We start from the raw sequence: 20,585 nt of genomic DNA, 5'->3' as shown, positions 1-20,585 counted from the left end.
TTCGTCAAAAAGTAAATTATAATCGTGAGCTAACCCCTTGCCAAAAAAATGTAGTATTTTCAAAACTATTTCCCACCCAATCAAAGTACACATCAAAAGAAAGGTATTTAAATGCTCTACCCACAACTGCAAACCAAAATGTTCTACGATCTCTCGTTTCCGAAAAATTCCTCAAAACCTAAAATTACAGAATTTCGACCCAGCTAATCACAAATTATCTTTCGATTGCTCTATTTCCTCAACTAAGCCTCCAAACATGATGCGGTTTTCACTAAAATACAGAGCATCGACCCACCTTTCAATTGATGCATAAATCTCAAAAATGATATATGGTCAGTTTTTCGAGATAATCGTTGGCTAACCCTTTGCCGAAAAAAAGTAGTATTTTCAAAACTATTTCCCACCCAATCAAAATACACATCAAAAGAAAGGTATTTAAATGCTCTACCCACAACTGCAAACCAAAATGTTCTACGATCTCTCGTTTCCGAAAAATTCGTCAAAAAGTAAAATTACAGAATTTCGACCCAGCTCATCACAAATTATCTTTCGATTGCTCTATTTCCTCAACCAAGCCTCCAAACATGATGCGGTTTTCACTAAAATACAGAGCATCGACCCACCTTTCAATTGATGCATAAATCTCAAAATTGATTTTTTTTCAGTTTTTCGAGAAAATCGTGGGCTTAACCCTTCCCGAAAAAAAGTAGTATTTTCAAAACTATTTCCCACCCAATCAAAATACACATCAAAAGAAAGGTATTTAAATGCTCTACCCACAACTGCAAACCAAAATGTTCTACGATCTTTCGTTTCCGAAAAATTCCTCAAAACGTAAAATTACAGAATTTCGACCCAGCTCATCACAAATTATCTTCGTTTGCTCTATTTCCTCAACCAAGCCTCCAAACATGATGCGGTTTTCACTTAAATACAGAGCATCGACCCACCTTTTTTTCAGTCTTTCGAGAAAATCGTGGGCTAACCCCTTGCCGAAAAAAAGTAGTATTTTCAAAACTATTTCCCATCCAATAAAAATACACATCAAAAGAAAGGTATTTAAATGCTCTACCCACAACTGCAAACCAAAATGTTCCAGAACTCTCTTTTCCGAAAAATTCGTCAAAAAGTAAAATTACAGAATTTCGACCCAGCTCATCACAAATTATCTTTCGATTGCTCTATTTCCTCAACCAAGCCTCCAAACACGATGCGGTTTTCACTAAAATACAGAGCATCGACCCATATTTCAATTGATGCACAAATCTCAAAAATGATTTTTTTCCAGTTTTTCGAGAAAGTCGTGGGCTAACCCCTTGCCGAAAAAAAGTAGTATTTTCAAAACTATTTCCCACCCAATCAAAATACACATCAAAAGAAAGGAATTTAAATGCTCTGCCCACAACTGCAAACCAAAATGTTCTACGATCTCTCGTTTCCGAAAAATTCGTCAAAAAGTAAAATTACAGAATTTCGACCCAGCTCATCACAAATTATCTTTCGATTGCTCTATTTCCTCAACCAAGCCTCCAAACATTATGCGGTTTTCACTAAAATACAGAGCATCGACCCCCCTTTCAATTGATGCATACGAGTAAATCTGAAAAATGATTTTTTTTCAGTTTTTCGAGAAAATCGTGGGCTAACCCCTTGCCGAGAAAAAGTAGTATTTTCAAAACTATTTCCCACCCAATCAAAATACACATCAAAAGAAAGGTATTTAAATGCTCTACCCACAACTGCAAACCAAAATGTTCTACGATCTCTCGTTTTCGAAAAATTCGTCAGAAAGTAAAATTACAGAATTTCGACCCAGCTCATCACAAATTATCTTTCGATTGCTCTATTTCCTCAACCAAGCCTCCAAACATGATGCGGTTTTCACTAAAATACAGAGCATCGACCCCCCTTTCAATTGATGCATAGTATTTTCAAAAATGATTTTTTTTCCAATTTTTCGAGAAAATCGTGGGCTAACCCCTTGCCGAAAAAAAGTAGTATTTTCAAAACTATTTCCCACCCAATCAAAATACACATCAAAAGAAAGGTATTTAAATGCTCTGCCCACAACTGCAAACCAAAATGTTCTACGATCTCTCTTTTCCGAAAAATTTGTCAAAAAGTAAAATTACAGAATTTCGACCCAGCTCATCACAAATTATCTTTCGATTGCTCTATTTCCTCAACCAAGCCTCCAAACATGTTGCGGTTTTCACTAAAATACAGAGCATCGACCCACCTTTCAATTGATGCATAAATCTCAAAATTGTTTTTTTTCAGTTTTTCGAGAAAATCGTGGGCTAAACCCTTCCCGAAAAAAAGTAGTATTTTCAAAACTATTTCCCACCCAATCAAAATACACATCAAAAGAAAGGTATTTAAATGCTCTGCCCACAACTGCAAACCAAAATGTTCTACGATCTTTCGTTTCCGAAAAATTCGTCAAAAAGTAAAATAACATGTAGGCTTTATTTTATGTAACCGAAGTGTTACTTTCGTTAAAAGTTATACTATAACACCTTTTATTTATTTATCGTATATGTATTAATGTATCGTATGATTCAACTCAAAATATGTTTCTAATTATGTATAAATATATATTCTAATTAGGCTTAGTGTATTTTCTAAATATTACCGTATGCCCTTAAATGTACTTTATTCAAGTAATCGTATCATGCACATGCAACGCTAGTTAAGCTTGACAATGTTATCTTTAAGAAAAATAAAAGCTCAGTTCTTGTCCATCGTTTGAAACGAAAAGATCTTGTTTTATTTTAATTGTCTGGCCGTCTTACATATCAGAAGTGGGATCGATTTAACCCCGTTTTTTTTCCCTTACACAATCAAAGTTTAAAGTACATTTTATGTTTCATGTTGCATGTTTCAAATTAAAAAAAAAAATACAAATTTCGTGCGTGATTACTAAAAACTAAAGTAATGGCTAAAGTTCGAGCAGAAAATTTTATACAAGAGGCAACTGTTGCTTCTCTTAAAGAAAAATTAATCAGCTTTAATCTCAGCACGGATGGAAACAAATCGGTGTTAAAGATGAGGTTGCAGGACCATTTGGACCAGCTAGAAGAACCTCAAATTTTAATTAATTTTCCGGAAGATCCAAATGAGGAGTCATCCAGTGACGATCAAGGCGATGACCTTCAACTTCAGATTAATACGCTTGCCGAAAAAATTAAAAAGCAACAGGAAATTTTAAAACTTCAGGAACAACTCGCAGCGCTGTGTCAAACAAATGTTAGTACCACATGTTTATTGTCATACAAAGACGTTGAAGACTCAGTGCCTTACTTCTCTGGAGACGATAATTTTTCAGTAAAGCAATGGGTGCGTAGCTTTGAAGAGGCAAAAACTTTACACAGGTGGGATGAGCAACAAACATATATTTATGCCGAAGTCTTAAAGGCACCGCCAAATTGTTTCTTCGCTCGTCACGTTGTTTAAATTGGATGGAGCTTAAGTCTGGCCTGCTTCAAGAGTTCCATCGAGCAGTGACGTCAGCCGATGTTCATGATACCCTTAGAAACCGAAGGAAGAAGAGAGATGAAACTATCCACCAATACACACTGGCCATGCAAGAGATTGCTTTCCATGCCGACGTTGAAGAAGAAGATTTGATACATTATATCATAAAAGGCATACCTGATGCGTTTTGCAACAAACAACTTCTTTTGTCTGCAAATAACATAGACGAATTAAAGCAAATGCTTAAGAAATACCAGAAATTGAAGTCTTACACACCAGAAAACACAACTTCTCTTGCGGCAATGCGTCAGCACCAACAATTTCAAGGCATTTTGTGAAAGACAAGTGCTTTAATTGCAATGAATCTGGACACATTGCAAGTGCTTGTCCAAAGCCACGAAGGGAAAGGGGAAGCTGCTTCAAGTGTGGGAAACAAGGGCATTTGGCACCCGCTTGTAAGATCACCAAGTTACCTGTTAATCCAACAACAAATCAGCAGGAGTCAGCAGTTCTTTTGGTACAACAGCCTGAAAATAATGCAGAACCTCAAGCTATCGGTGATCATGACGAACTCGTACTATGGTAGACACCGGAAGCCCAATTAGCTTCGTTCAGGAACGATTTATACCACCTTTCGTAATCCTGCCACTAAAAGATGACGTTCAATATTTTGGAATAAACGAAGCAAAAATGACAATTCTTGGACAAGTTAGATGTATAATTTATGTAAGTGATAGTCCTTTAAGTTGCATGTTGCATGTTGTAAAAAATAAAACAATGACAAGCTCTGTTGTCCTCGGCAGAGATTTTTTGCAAACAAGTAAAATAAAATTATGTTATGATTCTTATGATAACCAATCTAAAATTAGATCAATTAATTATGCTAAAAATTATGATAAACAGAAATTTAAAAATTATGATACCTATTTAAGTGATAAAACTAATAACGATTTTACTACAAATTACGAAAATTTTTATGGAAATTTTAATGAAAATTATTTAGATGAAAATAATTGTGATAGTATTTTCAAAAGCAAAAATGACAGCACCGATCTTAGTGACGAAACTTTCGCGAGAGATATTTTAAATATAGATACTTGTTATGATAAAAATGAATTTAATCTTATAATAAATAATAACTTAACTTACGACGAAAAACAAAAAGTTTTCAATATTATGAAACAAATTAATTCAGACAAAAATATTCCGCGTTCCAATGTTCCCTATGAAATGAAAATCAATCTTTCAAACGTTTATTCAACTTTTAATTGTGCACCACGACGGTTACCTTATATGCATACTATCGAGTTGAGAAAAATTTTGGATGATCTTTTGGAAAGAAAAATAATTCGAGAGAGTAATTCTCCATTTGCGTCACCCATTGTTTTAACTAAGAAAAAAATGACAATTATAGACTATGTATTGATTATAGACAGTTAAACCGTGTGACGCAGAAGGATAATTACCCTCTTCCATTGATCGAGGATAATTTAGATAGGTTAAGGAATAAAAGGTACTTTTCGTTATTGGACCTTAAGAACGGGTTTCACCATGTTAAAATGGCAGATGAGTCGGTTAAGCTTACATCGTTCGTTACGCCCCTGGGGCAATTTGAATACCTTTATATGCCATTTGGCCTAAAAAACGCGCCGGCTACTTTTCAGCGCTACATTAATTCCATCTTTAAAAGTTTGATATCCGAAGGTAAATTACTAGTTTATATTGACGATTTACTTGTCGCCACTGAAACCAAAGAGGAGCATTTTGCTATCCTCGAACAAGTAGCTAAACTCATTTCAGAATTTAACCTTGAATTGAGGTACGACAAATGCCTTTTTATGACGGAAACAATCACCTATCTAGGTTATGAAGTGAGTGCAAATGGAATAAAACCTAATTCAAGTGGCTTAGCTGCTCTACAAAATTTCCCCACTCCGAAAAACATCAAGGAGCTTCACTCATTTTTAGGTTTATGTTCCTACTTTAGGAAATTTATTCAAACCTTTTCAGTGATATCGAAACCACTCTACGACCTTTTAAAGCAAAATATAAAATTTCAATTTGGCGAGAAAGAGATAGATACCTTTGAAATTTTAAAGCGTAAACTGCTCGAAGCACCAGTTTTGTGCATTTATTCTCCAAAGGCAGAAACCGAACTCCACTGTGACGCCAGTGCATTAGGCTTTGGTGCAGTTTTAGTGCAGAAACAACAGGATAAGAAGTTTCATCCCATTTTCTTTTTCTCCAAAAGAGCTACACCTGCAGAGTCAAGATATCATTCTTTCGAACTCGAGACTCTCGCGATAATATACGCTTTGAGAAGATTTCGAATCTATTTAATGGGTATAAACTTCAAGATAGTAACAGACTGTCAGTCTTTAACTCTCACTTTAAGTAAGAAAATGATCAATCCTCGTATATCTAGATGGGCACTGGAGCTCCAAGAATATGACTATTTAGTCGAGCACCGAGATTCTAGTCGAATGAATCATGTCGACGCTTTGAGCAGGTGCCATAACATCCTTTTGATTCAACCTGATACCTTTGAATACGCTCTTGCTTGCGCTCAAAACGAAGACATGGTAATTCAAGACATAGTCAAAACTCTAGAACATAAACAACATCCGTTCTACGAAATGATAAATGGTCTCATATACCGAAAATGTAAAGATTATGTTGCGTTTTACGTTCCAAAGCAAATGGAAAAGGTCATAATCCAAAGTCATCATGATGGTCTTTGTCATGTGGGTGCCGATAAAGTGTTTGAATATCTTAAGAAAACTTATTGGTTGGATAAAATCAAGAATTATATAAAATCTTGCTTAAAATGCATTTATTTTTCGGTTCCTTCTGGGAAAAAAGAAGGTGAACTACATAATATTCCTAAGGGAAATAAACCCTTTGAAACAATTCACGTAGACCATTATGGGCCGCTTCCAGCTGGTGTTAAAAATTTAAAGAAACACATCTTTCTTGTAGTTGATGGATTTACGAAATTCACGAAACTTTATTCGGTAAAAACTACGAGTACTAAGGAAGTCATACAATGTCTGCAAAACTATTATTCAATTTACAGTCGCCCAAAAAGATTAGTTTCAGATAGAGGGTCATGCTTTACATCTGAAGAGTTCTCCTTGTTTTGCCGAGATTTTGGTGTAATCCACATTAAAGTTGCTACTCATTCTCCCCAATCGAACGGGCAGGTTGAAAGAGTCAACCGGCTTTTGACTGCTATGCTTTCAAAAGAAACCGAAGTAGAGCCGGGTGAATGGTCAACGCACTTGAATAAAATCGAATTTTCTATAAATAACACCATTAATAAAAGCACAGGAACTAGCCCAAGTATCTTACTGTTTGGCGTTTTGCAGAAAGGAGAAGCTTACGATAAAGTCCGCGAGTACCTTGAGTCGCAAGTCTTTCAGAGAGTTCCGATAAATTTGTCTGAAGAGAGAGAAAACGCAAGTTTGAAAATCACTCGAAGTCAAGAGATGAATAAAATTCAGTATGACAAAAATCATAAAAAGCCACATCGTTATAAGGTAGGCGATTACGTTGTTGTTAAGAACATTGTGACCACTGCAGGCATAAACAAAAAACTATTGCCAAAGTACAAAGGGCCTTACGTTGTGCACGAAGTTTTGCCAAATGATAGATATTGTATTAAAGATCCACCAAATTTACAAGTCTCTCGAATTCGATACGAAGGTATATGCAGCCCTGAAAATATGAAGCTGTATGAGGTAACCGATTAAAATACTAGAAGTTTAAAAGAAAATTTTTATATACATACGTACCTATATATATAAAAAAAAAAAATGTATTTTTGTTTGAATTGTTCAGTTTCGTTTAAATTAATTTCGTCTGTTTAATTTGTTGTCACTGTTTAAATGCAAAATCCAAAAAACCATTCTGCTTTTGAAAATTCTAATAAAAGATACCAAAATCGAGTCGATTTAATGTCAGGAATGGCCGAGATGTAGGCTTTATTTTATGTAACCGAAGTGTTACTTTCGTTAAAAGTTATACTATAACACCTTTTATTTATTTATCGTATATGTATTAATGTATCGTATGATTCAACTCAAAATATGTTTCTAATTATGTATAAATATATATTCTAATTAGGCTTAGTGTATTTTCTAAATATTACCGTATGCCCTTAAATGTACTTTATTCAAGTAATCGTATCATGCACATGCAACGCTAGTTAAGCTTGACAATGTTATCTTTAAGAAAAATAAAAGCTCAGTTCTTGTCCATCGTTTGAAACGAAAAGATCTTGTTTTATTTTAATTGTCTGGCCGTCTTACAAACAGAATTTCGACCCAGCTCATCACAAATTATCTTTCGATTGCTCTATTTCCTCAACCAAGCCTCCAAACATGTTGCGGTTTTCACTAAAATACAGAGCATCGACCCACCTTTCAATTGATGCATAAATCTTAAAATTGATTTTTTTCAGTTTTTCGAGAAAATCGAGGGCTAAACCCTTGCCGAAAAAAAAGTTGTATTTTCAAAACTATTTCCCACCCAATCAAAATACACATCAAAAGAAAGGTATTTAAATGCTCTACCCACAACTGCAAACCAAAATGTTCTACGATCTCTCGTTTCCGAAAAATTCGTCAAAAAGTAAAATTACAAGGATTTTCTTCAGTTTTTCGAGAAAATCGTGGGCTAACCCCTTGCCGAAAAAAAGTAGTATTTTCAAAACTATTTCCCACCCAATCAAAATACACATCAAAAGAAAGGTATTTAAATGCTCTGCCCACAACTGCAAACCAAAATGTTCTACGATCTCTCTTTTCCGAAAAATTTGTCAAAAAGTAAAATTACAGAATTTCGACCCAGCTCATCACAAATTATCTTTCGATTGCTCTATTTCCTCAACCAAGCCTCCAAACATGATGCGGTTTTACTAAAATACAGAGCATCGACCCCCCTTCCAATTGATGCATAAATCTCAAAAATGATTTTTTTTTTCAGTTTTTCGAGAAAATCGTGGGCTAACCCCTTGCCGAAAAAGTAGTATTTTCAAAACTATTTCCCACCCAATCAAAATACACATCAAAAGAGAGGTATTTAAATGCTCTACCCACAACTGCAAACCAAAATGTTCCAAAACTCTCGTTTCCGAAAAATTCGTCAAAAAGTAAAATTACAGAATTTCGACCCAGCTCATCACAAATTATCTTTCGATTGCTCTATTTCCTCAACCAAGCCTCCAAAAACGATGCGGTTTTTACTAAAACACAGAGCATCGACCCACCTTCCAATTGATGCATAAATCTCAAAAATGATTTTTTTCAGTTTTTCGAGAAAATCGTGGGCTAACCCCTTGCCGAAAAAAAGTAGTATTTTCAAAACTATTTCCCACCCAATCAAAATACACATCAAACGAAAGGTATTTAAATGCTCTACTCACAACTGCAAACCAAAATGTTCTACGATCTCTCGTTTCCGAACAATTCGTCAAACAGTAAAATTACAGATTTTCGACCCAGCTCGTCACAAATTATCTTTCGATTGCTCTATTTCCTCAACCAAGCCTCCAAACATGATGCGGTTTTCACTAAAATACAGAGCATCGACCCCCCTTTCAATTGATGCATAAATCTCAAAAATGATTTTTCAGTTTTTCGAGAAAATCGTGGGCTAACCTTGCCGAAAAAAGTAGTATTTTTAGAATTATTTCCCACCCAATCAAAATACACATCAAAAGAAAGGTATTTAAATGCTCTACCCACAACTGCAAACCAAAATGTTCCAGAACTCTCGTTTCCGAAAAATTCGTCAAAAAGTTAAATTACAGAATTTCGACCCAGCTCATCACAAATCATATTTCGATTGCTCTATTTCCTCAACCAAGCCTCGAAACATGATGCGGTTTTCACTAAAATACAGAGAATCGACCCACCTTTCAATTGATGCATAAATCTCAAAAATGATTTTTTTTCAGTTTTTCGAGAAAATCTTGGGCTAACCCCTTGCCGAAAAAGTAGTATTTTCAAAACTATTTCCCACCCAATCAAAATACACATCAAAAGAGAGGTATTTAAATGCTCTACCCACAACTGCAAACCAAAATGTTCCAGAACTCTCGTTTCCGAAAAATTCGTCAAAAAGTAAAATTACAGAATTTCGACCCAGCTCATCACAAATTATCTTTCGATTGCTCTATTTCCTCAACCAAGCCTCCAAACATGATGAGGTTATCACTAAAATACAGAGCATCGACCCCCCTTTCAATTGATGCATAGTATTTTCAAAAATGATTTTTTTTTCAATTTTTCGAAAAAATCGTGGGCTAACCCCTTGCCAAAAAAAAAGTAGTATTTTCAAAACTATTTCAAACCCAATCAAAATACACATCAAAAGAAAGGTATTTAAATGCTCTACCCACAACTGCAAACCAAAATGTTCTACGATCTCTCGTTTCCGAAAAATTCGTCAAAAAGTAAAATTACAAGGATTTTCTTCAGTTTTTCGAGAAAATCGTGGGCTAACCCCTTGCCGAAAAAAAGTAGTATTTTCAAAACTATTTCAAACCCAATCAAAATACACATCAAAAGAAAGGTATTTAAATGCTCTACCCACAACTGCAAACCAAAATGTTCTACGATCTTTCGTTTCCGAAAAATTCGTCAAAAAGTAAAATTACAAGGATTTTCTTCAGTTTTTCGAGAAAATCGTAGGCTAACCCCTTGCCGGAAAAAAGTAGTATTTTCAAAACTATTTCCCACCCAATCAAAATACACATCAAAAGAAAGGTATTTAAATGCTCTACCCACAACTGCAAACCAAAATGTTCTACGATCTCTCGTTTCCGAAAAATTCGTCAAAAAGTAAAATTACAATGATTTTCTTCAGTTTTTCGAGAAAATCGTGGGCTAACCCCTTGCCGAAAAAATGTAGTATTTTCAAAACTATTTCCCACCCAATCAAAATACACATCAAAAGAAAGGTATTTAAATGCTCTACCCACAACTGCAAACCAAAATGTTCTACGATCTCTCGTTTCCGAAAAATTCGTCAAAAAGTAAAATTACAATGATTTTCTTCAGTTTTTCGAGAAAATCGTGGGCTAACCCCTTGCCGAAAAAATGTAGTATTTTCAAAACTATTTCCCACCCAATCAAAATACACATCAAAAGAAAGGTATTTAAATGCTCTACCCACAACTGCAAACCAAAATGTTCTACGATCTCTCGTTTCCGAAAAATTCGTCAAAATGTAAAATTACAATGATTTTCTTCAGTTTTTCGAGAAAATCGTGGGCTAACCCCTTGCCGAAAAAAAGTAGTATTTTCAAAACTATTTCCCACCCAATCAAAATACACATCAAACGAAAGGTATTTAAATGCTCTACCCACAACTGCAAACCAAAATGTTCTACGATCTCTCGTTTCCGAAAAATTCGTCAAAAAGTAAAATTACAGAATTTCGACCCAGCTCATCACAAATTATCTTGCGATTGCTCTATTTCCTCAACCAAGCCTCCAAACATGATGCGGTTTTCACTAAAATACAGAGCAACGACCCACCTTTCAATTGATGCATAAATCTCAAAAATGATTTTTTTCAGTTTTTCGAGAAAATCGTGGGCTAACCCCTTGCCGAAAAAAAGTAGTATTTTCAAAACTATTTCCCACCCGATCAAAATACACATCAAAAGAAAGGTATTTAAGTGCTCTACCCACAACTGCAAACCAAAATGTTCTACGATCTCTCGTTTGCGAAAAATTCGTCAAAACGTAAAATTACAGAATTTCGACCCAGCTCATCACAAATTATCTTCCGATTGCTCTATTTCCTCAACCAAGCCTCCAAACATAATGCGGTTTTCACTGAAATACAGAGCATCGACCCACCTTTCAATTGATGCATACGAGTAAATCTCAAAAATGATTTTTTTTTCAGTTTTTCGAGAAAATCGTGGGCTAACCCCTTGCCGAAAAAAAATAGTATTTCAAAACTATTTCCCACCCAATCAAAATACACATCAAAAGAAAGGTATTTAAATGCTCTACCCACAACTGCAAACCAAAATGTTCTACGATCTCTCGTTTCCGAAAAATTCGTCAAAAAGTAAAATTACAGAATTTCGACCCAGCTCATCACAAATTATCTTTCGATTGCTCTATTTCCTCAACCAAGCCTCCAAACATGATGCGGTTTTCACTAAAATACAGAGCATCGACCTTTCAATTGATGCATAAATCTCAAATACGATTTTTTTTTTCAGTTTTTCGAGAAAATCGTGGGCTAACCCCTTGCCGAAAAAAAGTAGTATTTTCAAAACTATTTCCCAACCAATCAAAATACACATCAAAAGAAAGGTATTTAAATGCTCTACCCACAACTGCAAACCAAAATGTTCTACGATCTCTCGTTTTAGGAAAAATTCGTCAAAACGTAAAATTACAGAATTTCGACCCAGTTCATCACAAATTATCTTCCGATTGCTCTATTTCCTCAACCAAGCCTCCAAACATAATGCGGTTTTCACTGAAATACAGAGCATCGACCCACCTTTCAATTGATGCATACGAGTAAATCTCAAAAATGATTTTTTTTTTCAGTTTTTCGAGAAAATCGTGGGCTAACCCCTTGCCGAAAAAAAATAGTATTTCAAAACTATTTCCCACCCAATCAAAATACACATCAAAAGAAAGGTATTTAAATGCTCTACCCACAACTGCAAACCAAAATGTTCTACGATCTCTCGTTTGCGAAAAATTCGTCAAAAAGTAAAATTACAGAATTTCGACCCAGCTCATCACAAATTATCTTGCGTTTGCTCTATTTCCTCAACCAAGCCTCCAAACATGATGCGGTTTTCACTAAAATACAGAGCAACGACCCACCTTTCAATTGATGCATAAATCTCAAAAATGATTTTTTTCAGTTCTTCGAGAAAGTCGTGGGCTAACCCCTTGCCGAAAAAAAGTAGTATTTTCAAAACTATTTCCCACCCAATCAAAATACACATCAAAAGAAAGGTATTTAAATGCTCTACCCACAACTGCAAACCAAAATGTTCTACGATCTCTCGTTTGCGAAAAATTCGTCAAAAAGTAAAATTACAGAATTTCGACCCAGCTCATCACAAATTAACTTTCGATTGCTCTATTTCCTCAACCAAGCCTCCAAACACGATGCGGTTTTCACTTAAATACAGAGCATCGACCCACCTTTCAATTGGTGCATGAATCTCAAAAATGATTTTTTTCAGTTTTTCGAGAAAATCGTGGGCTAACCCCTTGCCGAAAAAAAGTAGTATTTTCAAAACTATTTCCCACCCAATCAAAATACACATCAAAAGAAAGGTATTTAAATGCTCTACCCACAACTGCAAACCAAAAAGGAAAATTACAGAATTTCGACCCAGCTCATCACAAATTATCTTTCGATTGCTCTATTTCCTCAACCAAGCCTCCACACATGATGCGGTTTTCACTAAAATACAGAGCATCGACCCACCTTTCAATTGATGCATAAATCTCAAAAATGATTTTTTTCCAGTTTTTCGAGAAAGTCGTGGGCTAACCCCTTGCCGAAAAAAAGTAGTATTTTCAAAACTATTTCCCACCCAATCAAAATACACATCAAAAGAAAGGTATTTAAATGCTCTACCCACAACTGCAAACCAAAATGTTCTACGATCTCTCGTTTGCGAAAAATTCGTCAAAAAGTAAAATTACAGAATTTCGACCCAGCTCATCACAAATTAACTTTCGATTGCTCTATTTCCTCAACCAAGCCTCCAAACACGATGCGGTTTTCACTTAAATACAGAGCATCGACCCACCTTTCAATTGGTGCATGAATCTCAAAAATGATTTTTTTCAGTTTTTCGAGAAAATCGTGGGCTAACCCCTTGCCGAAAAAAAGTAGTATTTTCAAAACTATTTCCCACCCAATCAAAATACACATCAAAAGAAAGGTATTTAAACGCTCTACCCACAACTGCAAACCAAAATGTTCTAAGTAGGAAAGGGGGCACTGTAGTCTGGGAATTTTTTGTGGTTAGGAGCGCGTGGCAAAGAGGTCGGCAGCCTTTGTAGGTAGTGTTTGAGTCGTGGTGGTTGTGTATGTCTTATCAGTATTGATGTTTTGCGGTTAGGAGCGCGTGCCAGTGTGAGTTATAGAAATGTGTAATGGTGTTATCACAATATGTTTTTTATGATTCATTGTAATTTGTGGTTTGTATTTTTCTTAATGGGTTTATATGCCTACATACATATATAGTCTTCCATTCTTTTTTTTCTAGTAAGAATACTTAAAGAATGTAAAAAAAGAAACAAAATCTAATGTCCGATGAAAACATATTTTTTCGAACGCGCAGCTGTTCTATATTTTGTCATAAATAGAAACTGTGGTTTCATAGAAATATGTATGGGAATTTCACAGATTAAAGAAAATAATTATAATACAAAAAGACAAACATTGAACATGTGTCTTTATTTTGTTTTTATCAGAAATACTGTGGGTTAGAATACTTTAAAGAATGTAAAAAGAAATGGTCATAAGATTGTCCGTTAAGTGCTAATACAATGACGTTTTTAAATTTTTGTCGAACATTCAGAATATGTTTTAAGAATTAAAAAGATCTATCATCCATAACACCTTTGAAAAGGAATGCACTAAAAGAAAGGGTATTGTATCTGTACACAATACGGATAACTTGTGCTTGCCTCGAGCGCTAGTCGTTGGCAAAGTATATGCCAATAAAGAAAGTGTGTTAAACAAAAACGAAATAAGAAGAGATATTGGGAAAATTCAGACAAAGAATGCCTTAAAACTAATTAATGAGGCACACATAAATGTACCCCCTGAAGGGTGTGGCATTCCAGAATTAAAAATATTTCAACAACATTTAAAGGAATACAAAATAACGGTGTATAACCATGGAACAAAAGGGCGTGATATCATATTTGAAGGTGATAATGATGAGAAAAAAAAATCAATTTAATCTACCATAATAATCACTTCAATTTAATAACGTCCTTAACTGCTGCATTCTGTTGCAGTTATTATTGCGAAGATTGCCATGTACCCTACAATATGAAGAGCAAACATAGGTGTCATAAAACATGTCCATAATGTCAAAACACACCTCCGTGCCCGAAAATTGCAAAAGAAATTAATTGTGTAAATTGTAATCGAAATTTTAGAGGGAAAAAATGTTTCGACAAACACAAGGCAGGCATCTCAAAAGGAAACAATATTTGTGAACAAGTCAAAAGATGCATACTATGTTTAAAAACATATAGTGGCAATCGAACTCATATCTGTGGCGAATACTACTGTAAATTATGTAGGAAGCACGTGGAAGCAGATCATTTGTGCTATATACTTCCCGATAGTAGATTACCTAGATGTAAAGACACTCTTTACATTTTTTATGATTTAGAGAGTCGTCAAGAGAGAGTTATCGGTGAAAAAATCATATCTATTGCAGATGATACTTATAATACTCAGGTGAAAATACATGAGCCTAATTTGTGCGTTTTTAAACAAAAGTGTTATGAATGTTTTGATATCCCGAATTTGGCCTTTTGTAATAAGTGCGGGCATTCATTGAACGTTGTTCAGGAATCTAAAGAAGAAGAAGAAGGAAACATTATCCCAAAATTCTTAAAACATATTCTGAATGTTCGACAAAAATTTAAAAACGTCATTGTATTAGCACATAACGGACAATTATATTAAATTATATACTGAATGAAACAAATTTAAGTCCGGAATTAATCATGCGAGGCAGTAAAATAATATTAATGATAATAGGAAATATTAAGTTTATAGATTCCTTAAATTATTTCCCGATGGCTCTCTCTAAGCTGTCGAAAACCTTCCAGCTATCGTCGGAATTGAAAAAAGGATATTTTCCTCATTTCTTCAATACAAGAGGAAATAGAAACTATGTCGGGAAGTTACCAGCCTTAGAATTCTACAGTCCGAATATTATGAAAGCAGAAGAACTTGAAGTATTTCTAAAATGGTACGGAGAACATAAAAACGACATTTTTGAACTCCAACGTGAACTTTTGGAGTATACTGTAAATTATGTAGGAAGCACGTGGAAGCAGATCATTTGTGCTATATACTTCCCGATAGTAGATTACCTAGATGTAAAGACACTCTTTACATTTTTTATGATTTAGAGAGTCGTCAAGAGAGAGTTATCGGTGAAAAAATCATATCTATTGCAGATGATACTTATAATACTCAGGTGAAAATACATGAGCCTAATTTGTGCGTTTTTAAACAAAAGTGTTATGAATGTTTTGATATCCCGAATTTGGCCTTTTGTAATAAGTGCGGGCATTCATTGAACGTTGTTCAGGAATCTAAAGAAGAAGAAGAAGGAAACATTATCCCAAAATTCTTAAAACATATTCTGAATGTTCGACAAAAATTTAAAAACGTCATTGTATTAGCACATAACGGACAATTATATTAAATTATATACTGAATGAAACAAATTTAAGTCCGGAATTAATCATGCGAGGCAGTAAAATAATATTAATGATAATAGGAAATATTAAGTTTATAGATTCCTTAAATTATTTCCCGATGGCTCTCTCTAAGCTGTCGAAAACCTTCCAGCTATCGTCGGAATTGAAAAAAGGATATTTTCCTCATTTCTTCAATACAAGAGGAAATAGAAACTATGTCGGGAAGTTACCAGCCTTAGAATTCTACAGTCCGAATATTATGAAAGCAGAAGAACTTGAAGTATTTCTAAAATGGTACGGAGAACATAAAAACGACATTTTTGAACTCCAACGTGAACTTTTGGAGTATTGCATCAGTGATGTCAATATCTTGACTGAGGCTTGTCTACAGTTCAGACGTTTTTTTCTCATTGAAAGTAATATTGAGCCATTCTTAGAAGCTACGACTATAGCTTCTTCATGCAATCTGGTGTACCGAAGAAATTTTCTACAGTCGAACACTATTGGGTTAATACCCAAAAATGGATACAGGTAAATTGTTATTTAAATGAATACAATATCTAAAATAAATGTTAAAACAAATGTGTTTTTTCTCAATATCAGGTGCGTCGATAATCAGTCAACGGAAGCAATTAAGTGGTTGATTTTGGAAGAGCAAAGTCGAAAAATCAACATAAAACATGCTGCTAAAGGACGTGAAGCCATAATTAACGGAGTTAAAGTCGATGGTTTCTGCGAAAAAAATAAACAAGTTTTTGAGTTTCATGGTTGCTACTATCACGGTCATCCTGCTTGTCTTAAACATAAACGAGACGAACCTCTATCTGATAAAGAACAACACGATACGTTGAATTACAGATACGAGAGAACGTTGGCCAAAACAGCACGTTTGAGATCGTTTAATTATGAAGTGATCGAAAAGTGGAGTTGTGAATTTGAGACCCAACTTAGTTTTCTAAAAGATGAAGAGTTAAATTTCATAAACAGTCACCCACTTGTACAGAATGCCCCGTTAAATCCACGAGATGGTTTCTTTGGAGGAAGAACTGGGAATACATTTAATTACTACAAGTGCAAGGAAGGTGAGCAAATAAAATATATTGATGTATGTTCACTATACCCCTGGGTATGTAAAAATGGGAAGTTTCCAGTTGGACATCCAAAAGTTCATACAAGTAATGATGATATTTGCTCTAATATGCAACTTGATGGTATCAATGGACTCATTAAATGTAAAATTCTACCACCAGAAAACTTATTTCACCCTGTCTTACCCCAAAAACAGAACAATAAACTAATGTTTTCATTGTGTAGAACCTGCAGCAGTGAAAAAACTAAGGAAAGAGTTTGTACCCATTCTGATGATCAGAGGGCCTTGTTAGGAACATGGGTGATTGACGAAGTAGTAAAAGCTATTGAAATGGGTTATAAGCTACTAACTATAATGGAAATTTGGGAATACGATGTTATCCAATATAACCCTACTGCAGGTACTGAAGGATTATTTACCTCGATGATGAATAAATACCTTAAAATAAAGCAAGAAGCTTCAGGTTGGCCAAATATATGTTTATCTGAAGAGGATAAAAACAAATATGTTACGGATTTTCTCGAGAAGGAAAAAATCAAGTTAGAATACTCCGAAATAACAGATAATCCTGGCAAGAGATCACTTGCCAAGCTGATTTTAAATTCTTTTTGGGGTAAATTTGGACAAAGAGAAAATCAACAAAAAACCTGTATTATTAATAATCCTTCAGATTTGTTTAATTTGCTTACTCATCCATCTATAGAAGTTTCACAAATTCTACCAATTAATGAAAACAATATTGTGATAAGCTTCGAAATGAAAGAAGAAGCAGTTGAAACTCTATCAACTGTTAATGTTTCTATTGCCGCATATACCACAACTCAAGCTCGCCTGAAATTATATAGCTACTTAGAAAAACTTCGGGAAAGAGTTTTTTACTACGACACAGATTCCGTTATTTATGTTTGTCGTCAAGGAGAATTCGATCCACCTACTGGAGACTTTATCGGTGATATGACAAACGAACTGGATTGCTATGGTCAAGGAAGTTACATTACCGAATTTGTAAGTGGTGGACCAAAAAATTATTCTTACAAAGTATACAGCACAAAGGATAAAAAAGAACACACTGTCTGTAAAGTGAAGGGTATCTTCCTCAATTATGAATCTTCCCAAAAAATTAATTTCGATTCAATAAAAGAAGCGGTTTTAAATTCTTCTATACAAGAAGATTCTGAAGAAAGTATTGTCATAAAATCTAAAAATATACGACGTACCATAGAACATCAGGTAGTTACTGTAGAAGAAGTCAAAACATATAAACCAAGAGCTGAAAAACGTCAATTTTTCGACGATCACAGTTCTCTGCCGTACGGATATAAAAGGAAAAAACCCAACCCACCTTCATCATCATCATAATAATCATTATAGTAATAAAAAGTCGCACTTTATGTAAATATTAAAATAAAAAAAATAATTTAAAATTTTAAGCAAAAGTTTTTTTGTTTTATTTGAAAATATTAATTACAATTTTTAGCTTCTTTAATGTATCTGCTCAAAAGATAAACATTCTGGAGTGCACATATTTTTCCATGATACCAACATTTCAAAGTTATATCCGGATAAATTCTTTTTAGTTCTTTTAAATTAGGACACTTATAGTTAAGATCTTCAAGGTTAATGACTTCAACATTTTCGTTATTAATAAGTTTTTGTAGCCAATGTTTCTTTTCTCTACCCTTGACGTAAACAACATTTTTAATTTTTTTTCGAAGATATGACTTAACTTTGCAAAAATCTGTATCTCCTCCATCCCAGGTAAAACCATGATGATACTCACGCAACCAATGAGCTTGTCTTTTGAGGTGTGACGGAAGAAAGTTAGAGTGAAATGGTGGAGTGAGTATGAAATGTTGGTGATATCCATTAAAAAGTACAGCCATTTCCTTTAAGATAAACTCATTGTTGACTCCTCTAAAACCTTGAAAGTCTACAAAACAGGTATCCATGTTTAGATCTGTTCTAAGCAAATGCACTTTTTCTACTGAAAAAATATAGATTATGACACCAATTTAAAAAAGTTTGTTAACTTCTCAATGGATTGTACTCGATTATGCGATCATGAAGTATTAAACAATACATAGTTGTTGAAGCAGGAATCGAAGTTAATGTTTTAAGTTCAATTTTTACATCCACAGGACCCGTTTTGATTGACTCATTTTGATGAGAACAATCAATAACCAGAATTGGGGCGATATCTTTAAACTCTTGTCGCGATAAAAGTGGATTTGATTGTTGTTGATAATACGATTGTTGAAATTTACTATACATTTCATAGAGAATAGCATATCGATCCAGTTTATATTTAACATTTAAATCTTCGCGAGGGTAAGATTCGGAATTTAAATGTACTTTTACATTGCTCACATCACAATGATCAAATATGCTAGCATCTTTATTTCGTTGATTTTTTCTATCAGTTTGTAGAGCAATGATAATATATCTTGGTTTCTCAAGCTGACTTGAAGTTTTAACTGTCCATACATGATCAGTGGTGGTTGGTAGTGTTGGATATTCGTACATTTCCCAATTTCGAAAATGAATTTGAATTGGATTTGATTGTATTTGTTTCAATAATGTAAGTTTATTCGAATCAGATAAGGTAATGTGTGGTACTCTCCACTGCAGTTTAAAAATCGAAAGTTTTAATTCTTCGTTGTCTTTAGAAAAATAAGCATTCTCATTCGATCGAGTACGAATTAAAATCAATTCATGTCTTGCATTTGTTATGATCTTTTTATAATCTTCAGCAAATCCTAACAGATATTTTAATTTTATACAAAAATTAAAAGTACCCGATGCAAGAGAAAAACTGCTACCCCCAGTCCATGATCCATTTTCCAAGCTCTTACTTTCATTTGCGTTTAAAGAAATATAATTTTTTAAGGTCGATGTTATTCCCACGTTTTTATTGTTGTCAATGTTTACTCCATTCAGTTCATATTGTATTTCTTCAAAAAGAAAAGCCATTGCATTATTAGTTAATTTTCCTGCTGAAACAGTTCCATCTGCTTTTGTTAGACTCCCTTCTACATAAATATAGCTTTCACTAGGTAATATACATAAGTCTTGTTGTTGTATGGGAATACGTATTTCATCACTCGGATTGAAGGACTGAAGAAATGGTGAGTAACAATGGTACTCAAACTTAGATATGCTATTATCAAAGATGGGTCCTTGAGTAATATTTAATATATCGTTCATATTGTAAATTATTTTAATTTGAATCCCAGTGACAGAAGATAGGCTTTATTTTCAGGTGATAACTTAGGTGTTGACAGTGTTGATGTTTGGAAAGAACTAGTTAAATGGTTACCTTTGATATCTGTTAAATAATTATTGTAGATTATCATTATTCTAATATTGGGGTTAGATGTAATCGAACAGTTATTCTTTCTCCTCTAAAATTTATTAAGTCTCCGTTCTGGTCCACAAGTTTTAATGTTATAGTACTTATTCGTTTGACATTCACAGGTAGATAGATGACATTTTTTGGAACTTCAATGATTTTATACCCTGACCCTGTTTCTGGTGAGAATTCATGTATTGTATGCATA

General features: G+C 34.2%; 2 protein-coding genes across 2 annotated transcripts; one reads left to right on the top strand and one right to left on the bottom strand.

The window, feature by feature from the left end:
• Positions 1 to 16,197: 16,197 nt before the first annotated feature.
• On the top strand, positions 16,198 to 18,387 carry LOC129946001 (uncharacterized). Its single transcript, XM_056056008.1, has 2 exons — positions 16,198 to 16,469; positions 16,542 to 18,387. Exons 1-2 carry the CDS (start codon positions 16,198 to 16,200, stop codon positions 18,385 to 18,387), a joined length of 2,118 nt encoding a protein of 705 aa, XP_055911983.1.
• Positions 18,388 to 19,053: 666 nt separating this feature from the next.
• On the bottom strand, positions 19,054 to 20,232 carry LOC129945993 (uncharacterized). Its single transcript, XM_056055996.1, has one exon. The coding sequence runs from the start codon at positions 20,230 to 20,232 to the stop codon at positions 19,054 to 19,056; it is 1,179 nt and encodes a 392-aa protein (XP_055911971.1).
• Between the last annotated feature and the right edge of the window lie 353 nt (positions 20,233 to 20,585).

Source organism: Eupeodes corollae, chromosome 1 (genome assembly GCF_945859685.1).
Source record: "Eupeodes corollae chromosome 1, idEupCoro1.1, whole genome shotgun sequence".
Lineage (NCBI taxonomy): Eukaryota > Metazoa > Arthropoda > Insecta > Diptera > Syrphidae > Eupeodes > Eupeodes corollae.
The sequence above is the reverse complement of the archived record's forward strand: the minus strand, read 5'-3'. Positions and strand labels throughout refer to the sequence as shown.

Coding starts and splice junctions, on each gene's coding strand:
- LOC129946001 (XM_056056008.1), top strand. CDS start 16,198: ATGAAAGCAGAAGAACTTGAAGTATTTCTAAAATGGTACGGAGAACAT. Junction 16,470..16,541: donor ATACCCAAAAATGGATACAG/GTAAATTGTTAT, acceptor TCTCAATATCAG/GTGCGTCGATAATCAGTCAA.
- LOC129945993 (XM_056055996.1), bottom strand. CDS start 20,232: ATGAACGATATATTAAATATTACTCAAGGACCCATCTTTGATAATAGC.